At 45.5% G+C, this 8,150-nt stretch overlaps 1 protein-coding gene across 1 annotated transcript; it reads left to right on the plus strand.

Annotated features, from left to right (window-relative positions):
- Positions 1-7,018: 7,018 nt before the first annotated feature.
- On the plus strand, positions 7,019-7,312 carry PHALS_09935 (uncharacterized protein; the record flags this gene model as incomplete). The annotated part of the gene is made up of 2 exons (XM_024725275.1): positions 7,019-7,030; positions 7,154-7,312. 2 exons carry the CDS (start codon positions 7,019-7,021, stop codon positions 7,310-7,312), a joined length of 171 nt encoding a protein of 56 aa, XP_024576068.1.
- Between the last annotated feature and the right edge of the window lie 838 nt (positions 7,313-8,150).

Genomic DNA, 8,150 nt, shown 5'->3' on the forward strand with positions numbered 1-8,150 from the left:
CCACAATGCGGTCCACGTGGTGGTGGACGCCACCCTTTTCAATGAAAAGAGTCGGTGGCGGGCGAAGAGGACTAAGTCGATCGACGCCAGTGATTCGCGATACTCTTCGAGCGTTGGAGGACAACATCCGTCGTTATCGGCACTCTGCTGAGGGGCACACCGCTGTGCGGAAGATATCAAAAGTCTGGAGCACTTTGTGCACCGACTGCTTCGCCTCGGAGATTATTGGCTCCTAGTCGTTGAGCAGACAAATATGTCGCGTCGTGCGACGGTCGAGCGCTTTGCGCCGTTGGAAACGTAAGTTGTTGCACTATGTGCTCAGAACCAGTTGCCGGTTCAGCTCCTGCGTGACCGGGCTCCTGTGAGTGCCATCCCGGTACCAACACTCCGCATTCACTTGCGCCGGATCCCGGTACAGCTTAAGCAAGCCCACATAAAACACCGGGTGGTGCGCATCCTCCTCTGAAGGTATAGCATATATTCAAGGCTCGCTTGACCACGAACTGAAAAGGTCCAATAAATCGTGAACAGAGCTTCTTTAAGGCAGCAGATTCTGCATTTTTTTTAGCATTTATTAAAATCAGGACTCCAAATTTAAAGTGTTCCTCATTTTTCTGCTTCTACCATCTGCATACTCTGTCTGCATGTCCTGGATGTCAGCCATCGCATCGCAAACACTCAGTCTGGTAGACAGGAAGTCATCGACTTCCTTACAGACAGTAAAGGGGTTGGTATCAGCTAGTCGCTCGGCTGTTCCTCTTCACCAAGCCCTGAGCCATAAGATGGCGACGTCAGCGGGACGCGAGGATCAACAAGCCCGTTCTCGTAGAACGGCGTGTAACCGGCCGATAAATGCACAGCTTTGTTTGGAGCAAACTTTTTTAACAGCGTCGCTACACCTAGACCGTCGATGATGTCCAGTACTGCCGCAAGATATGCCATCTTGCTCAAACGGCTCACAAAGACCAGCCCATCCGTGTTGCCTGCGAATTCCGTCTGCAAGCTAAACCCAAAGTCCATACTTATGTAGTGCCAACATCCGAAGGGTACCAGTTAGCTGGCCAGCGGCACCGCCGCATTCGAAGAGGGTCTCGCCCCCTGACACGTCTCACACGTGCGCTTATAAGTGCTCGTAGCTTGGGCCACCAGTAGTAACAGCTCGCCGAGCTGTACGTCTTCTCACGACCGAGATGACCACTAAGAGGGGGTGTCGTGGGCCTTATAAAGGATATGGTATTTCAAATTCTCATTGTAAGGTGCCACAATTCGTGACGTTTCCGACGAATCGGGGCTAAGACAGCAACCCATCATTCTACAAATATCAGTGTAACCGTGCGCGTAAACGCGCCGACAATTTCTAGTCCGAGTTTCCACACTCCTCGCTTTCGGGAGTTTGTAGCAGCACTTCACATATACTATCACCCGCGTATGCGGCGCGCATCAAATCCGACGACGTCACCGTCGTGACATAGGCAAGCTCATAGGTCAGTCTGCTTGACAACGCAACAGCCAGAACATTCTGCTCTCCTGGCTTATACTTCACGTCAAAGATATTATCTGCAAAGAATGAAAGCTACCTGTCCATCCTCTGCGAGAGGTAAGGCAACTGAGTAAAAGTGCGGAATGACGCATGATCAGTTTAAATAGTGTAAAAACACAAAAAGCTTTGAGATAAGCAGGGGCACCCTGAACTTGACAAGTGCCTACTTCATCGCAAGTAATTATTTGTCGTGGAATGGGTAGTTCCTATCCGCAGCCTCAAGCTGGCGAGATTCGAATGCGATCACACTATCTCACCCCTCAGTGTTTGCTTGCAAAAGTGCAAAGCCGATTAGAAGTCCAAAACGTCACAAACAACACTAAAGAGCGATCGGTGTCTGGCAACACCAGTATTGGTGCATGAAGGAAACTGTCCTGAACCCGGTCAAGAGCCTACTGATCTCTGTGTTTCGAGTCCATTCGTGTCCGTCTTTGGGAGATTCGACACTGGCCATGCCACTTTCGCATAGTTTGCGCTATACGTGTGCAAGTAGTTGGCGTGGCCAAGCACTTAGCCCTTTTTGATCTTTGGAATTGTCCATTTCATAATAACCTTGCCCTTAGCGGGTTTCGCTCGAATGCCACGCTTACCAATCAAGCACCCTAAGATGGGGATTCCGTCCGCGCCAAAGATGCACTTATTGACATTTAAATGAGCGATGTGGTTTTCTCTCATCTATCTTCCCGTGTCCCGCACGACTGTAGACGAAGATATATCTGATTATACGCCTGATGGGGCCTGAACAACTGCGTCACACGACGATCAAATGTTGCTTTTGCATTTGACAGCCCTTAGGGTATCACTAGCTACTCCCAGAGCATCCGGCTTGGAGTACTCACCGCTGTCAGCGAAATATCACCGCTCTCATGAGCAGTTGGTGAAAATTTTCAGCTAAATTGAGTGAACCGTACTTTGTACAGCCAACCGTATTGTTCTGAAAGACATCCTTTCTAGGAATTGGCGTCTGTGCCGGAATGATGGCAGCGTTTAGCTTATTATAAGCGTGAACGATACGCCACTTGCCGTTCGGCTTTTGGACACTAGACGTGGGTGTCGAATGGAGAAACTTGCTCTCATGCTCAATTCCTGCCTCATGCTTTGCACGAAAGAAGTCGTCAATGACGTCACACTGCATCTTGGACAGGAGCCATTGACGTGTTATACAGTATTCGGCTCCCAGAACAAGGTCAATCTCATGATGCACACCTCGGTCCGGAGGTAGGACCAACGGCGGGACTCTGGAGACGGCGTCTTGAAATTCCTTTTCCAAATATTGGTACTGATTCGAGGAATCCTTCAGCATCGACGATTAATTTCCTGCATTTAGCACCCTCTTAGTGTTCTCCAGGAAACATTTATCAAGAAGCGACGACAAGTTCATCTCCTCGTTCGGTCTCATAATGGCCACCTCGGCCGAATCGCCTGCCTTCAAGACGCCGCCAAAATATTCGAAGACATCTCGTTAAGCTCAAGAAAAGCATCCACCGCAAAAATAGCGTCAACGGTGACGTCGCTGTCATACTTTGCCGTCACACCGTTGACAAGGGTATATAGCTTTGCGCTATCGCCTACGGTAGACACACACTTGGTTCGTTGTGCGCCTTGCAAATAACATAAGGCTTCGCCGTCTCCTGTCAATAGAGGTTTTACGTCTCATTGAGACCAGTGGGAACACTCACTCGGCGTCGTTTGAGGCTCAACAGAATTAAGTTCTACCCCAGCAGGGTGCCCAGCGCCTACTGGGCGCTTTCGTTTCCCAGCAAAACCTGACTTAATAGAAGCGAACGTCGGCTCGACAATCCTTTCGAAGCTCTGCACAAGGGAGATCCCGTTCAAGGGTGGCGGGTGTTTCCAAAAACAAAACACTCGAGTGCTTACACGCTGCTCAGCAGCTCGGAGCTCTTTCTCCCCCTTCGCAGCATAGCTGCGATCTGTTGGCTCAGGCCCGCTCGACAAATGCATTCCAACCATTTCGTGTCGATTTGAATTTGAATTCAGCATTGAATGCCACCATCACCGCTTCTTTAAAAAAGACGGATGCACACAGAAGATTACCATTTTGGCTGCGCCAGTGAGGAGGCCCTCAACAAAGACGGTCTGCGTCATCCTCGATGAAGGGATCGACTGCCATCCCGGCAATTAGAGTTCCCAATCCTTGGACAAAAAGCATCAACTCCTTCTTGCCCTGTCGGGCAGCAAGTAAACGCGATTTCACGCGATAATCGAAACACCGCACGTTAGTGCCCATTCTCGCGCTCGGCCCTGGAGCTTGGAGATAGCTACCGCCACGCGCTATTGCTCGTGAATCAGGCATATATTGACTACGAAGGCTACCTAGTGCAGCGGGGCTGCCGTAGCTCTTTGCTTAGAAAAAGCTCAGCTAAGACACCGACCTTACGTTCTTTACAAAAACCAGCAAGGTGCAATTGTGGTTAAGGTAACTGAACTCCTCGGTAAAAAATTGAAAGTGTACTTCTTGGTATAGGGCTTATATTTAAATCCATAGGTTTTCCTAATTTATTAATAAAAATGATTTATATGCATAACTACTGGCAGTCCCGCCACGTAATGGCTTCTTGTTACGGTCTATTTATACCATTGTGTGACTATACCGATTTGTGTAATTCACACCTTTGTACCATCACATCATCTTGTGTGACTTATTCCTTCATACCAGGATTAGTATAACCCTGTTACACTTTACCCTTTGTCTTGGAGATACTACAGCATTTATCGCCACGACTTCCAGTGCGCAGTGGTCCCTCATATTGTGGATATCATAAAATAGCACTGATCTAGACGCATGATAACCTGTTGAATGGACGCCTCTAATACGAAATGTATATCGCTCGTTGAACACTATGTATTGTCGGCTAGTTTGGCAATCTGGAATGACACAAATGTGCAATTTGTCAGCAAGCTGATCCCTCGCCGCATGTGTCACTACTGCCTTTGCACGTCCGCCGGTGCAGACAGAGTGGTAACAGTCCATAAGTATGCACTACAATTGTAGTCTTCAAAAGATTCATTCGGTAATACTAGCAAAGTGGCCTTTTTTCTGATGCGTCTAAGTATAGTAACAAATTTTATGCGGCATAATATACCATTACCGGTACGGATGTAGTAAAGATGTTCCTCGAAAAGATTATTGCCGACAAATCTTGCCAGTATTCTTTGGAACATATTGAAATCCGCGCTCCGCAGCGAGATTAATGCAAGCTTTGTCTGATGTGTTTGGCACCATTTTTGAGTATGAACGCAGTAATAAACCCGCGTACAACACGGGATATGCTCGCTAAGTGCATAAACCGATATTTTTCATATTACTAAAAACCGTAGACGGCTCGATTAGCGCGATTGCATAATTATTTAGCTGCATGAGTAGATAGTTCAGTTATATAAAACTTAAGTCCCAGTTCATATAACTAAATGTCTTGTGTGCCTTTGGTATCAGCATGTTGCCTATGAGCATCCTGGCTCTCAGCCGTAGCGTTACGCATCTAATTTAATACATTGCACAAATTCGAGGCATAACCTAAGGGTGATGCTTCTACTATCACATCTTAACGTCCACATTTCGATGGTATTTGTCTACTCAGTGTCAAGATCAAATTCGGTTTGTGATAAGCTGGCTTTCGTACCAAATCAACTAACGGTCCAAAAAAACAACACACCCGTGTTGCCAGCCGAGTCCTTCAGCAGGCCAAACACATAGTCCATACTCATGGACTGCCAACATCCGGAGGGTATTGGTAAACTGGCCAGCAGTACCGCCGCATTTAGAAAGGGGAACATCCGCAATGTGATCGTACAATGCTTGGTAAAGAAAGTTATCTACGGCATTCGCGGAGAGCGACTGTGGTGCTGAAGCGACATGATTTTGCGTAGAATAACGCAGAGCAGAAGGGACTTTAGAGACTTACTATGACGTTCTAGTACTTTAGTAACGCGATATGCTGCCTGACATTGGAAGTGAATTAAGACTATTACACTAATTCAAGTTTGGTCGGCTGGAGCGCCACGAGCCATGGTTTGACTGCAAATTGAGACAGTAAGTGTCTTTCGCTTCTCTTGGAGTGGCGCTTTAACGAGTCATCAACTTGCCTCTGTTTAAAGTCAGCAAATCTTTGTCGTCGGCACGGCTCCGATAAAAAAATTACTACGGGACGGGACTTGCAACAATATTGTTTAGAGACTTCAATGCCCAGATGGACTGGGCGGATTTAAGTCGCGGCCTTTAAAAATATCTTGTTAGGACAGATGTAGGCGATCTCATGTCACTGTAGCTAGAAGTTTTCTAAAAGACGTCTATAAGTATCCTGGATTTGTGGCTCCACTGTAAGGAAAGGCGACTAATAACAATGCCTGAATATGATATGTGTTATAGAGAATGCATCATCCATGGCTCGGCAAAATGGTACAGTTAAGTCGGCAGCATCGAGTGATGTTTCCATCGTAAAAGCATCGAATCCTCACAGATTTGTGGCTTCGTATTATATACAGTCGTGAGTGAGCAGTACAAGGAGATCCGGATTGCGTTATTATGACCTCGACCGCTCTCTATGCAATCACCGTTCCGTAACAGCTGTCATATCGTCTATATGGATGTGTCAAAAGTAATTTCATTTTAACTAGATGAGTTGGAAGAACACCCGAAACACATAGAGTGCCGTGTGCGGATCAGCTACCTTGTAATATCCAACGGACTTACAATAGTGCAAGTCTCTTCATTTGGATCGTGCTTTCTCTGTTAAGAAGATTAGCACCAAGTACTTGATTGTCAACAAGTTAAAGCTAAATGAATCGCTGATTTCTGAAAACTGCCAAATATTTGAAAGAAAGCAGTACCTTTTTTGTGTATTTTGAAAAACGCTTTTTGGAGTAGTCGACTAGTTTTATGTATTACTCGTGGACATGAGGTTTATACCTCCTTCCAACAGTAGACGTTTGGAACGTGATGCTATAAGTGTAGCTCGTTATCAAGATATATCGAATGAACTAACGACAATCAATCGGGCAATGATCCAACTGTCTAGGTCGCATCCTGCATATGCACAAACTTCCATGATGGTGTACATATCTATGATCCGATTGATCGCGTGAGATCGGATCAAACAAACATATCAAACACTTAAAAGCTGTGATCAAGCGTATGGCTTTGATAAGCTGTTCGCCAAATAGTCAGATGTAACGAGATTCTGTTTAAATGATGCTTTATTGAGAAAGCATCATAAACGGTTAGATGTAGCAAAATTACACGATAGACTGTAGACAGTACATGTGCTGGAAATAGCAGGGTAGATTAAGCTTTTCCGTCGACAACAAATCATGTGGTGTGTTGTCTGCCTCTCGAACTAGACATTGCTGGCAATACGAATGTGTGGCAAAAATTAAAAAAAACGAGACGTACTTTTGCTACAGGCGCACACAAAATACTTGCACATCTTATCTATCAGCCAAAGCACCAACATTCGAGACATGGCACCCCAGGTCTGCTCCGAAAAGAATTTTATTGGGAAGATCTATTACCTGTTTTAATTATCACAACGAATTCTTCTCCATCAAAGCCGAGGCCACTTCGTGGCATCGCAACCCCGCTGCATCGTTCGTAAGGATGTGGAGATGGATATCAATCTTTTGGTATTTCTTTCAAGTACACTATATACCGAGGTGGCTAAACGTGGTGTGATTATGCTTTTGCGTGATAGTCATAAATTTCTGCATTTAGCGATGGTGACGTCACCAGAGGAATTGCCACTACGTTCAGTGTAACATCAAACGCATGTATAGCATTCAAATGAGTTTGCGAGCGCAATTTCCGATATATCAAAATATACGGTTGCAACTCTCCAAATTCTATCATATTCAATTCTTGTTGTATTGCAGAACTAACCCACTGGACACACAATGCGTGGCTGGACTTCATGATGTGAATTCACGAACAGAATGGGATACAAGTTTTTTAGATAGAACTGCCTGAAGCTTATAGAACCGTTACAACATTGTTCAGCACAAACAAAATAAGTGGAAGCAGTCAATTCGGCGCATGTGCACAGATGACATGGTGATGACCTGTTTCGTTTGACCATTGTGCTGTTGTGAATGTTTCTTCATATGCTAATCTCACGAGAGACTCATCCCGAGGCCATTGCTACAGTTAAAGCATTCAAGTAGATGATCCTGACAAGTTTGTATCTTTGCTCACATTAGTGTGACTGGCAGTAGTGAAATTAGCTCTTTTACGAGACAACAGTGATCTGTTTCCAGAAGAATACTTAAACAATCTTTGCTGATGAAGAACCAACATTCTTTTAGAGATTGCAGACTGGCCACAGGCGTCTGTGGCAAGGAACCTTTTGCCGAATCGTCTCATATACACGTGCATACAAATGTGCTTACACATTCATACATCTGAATATTTTACATAGCGAGCACTGCGTCGTATCTTTTTTCGAGGTGACTATCTAATGGGGATCTTAGCGCTTGCAGAAGCGTACTTTAAGTCACCGACCTTTTGTTCTTTACAAGAAGCAAGCATGAGTTAGCGGATCGCAATCCGCTTACTCCAAGAGTACTTATTGCCTTCCCAAGGCTAATTGACTCTTCGGTT

The sequence above is a fragment of the Plasmopara halstedii genome, assembly GCF_900000015.1.
Source record: "Plasmopara halstedii genome assembly, contig: Scaffold_437, whole genome shotgun sequence".
Taxonomy (NCBI): domain Eukaryota; phylum Oomycota; class Peronosporomycetes; order Peronosporales; family Peronosporaceae; genus Plasmopara; species Plasmopara halstedii.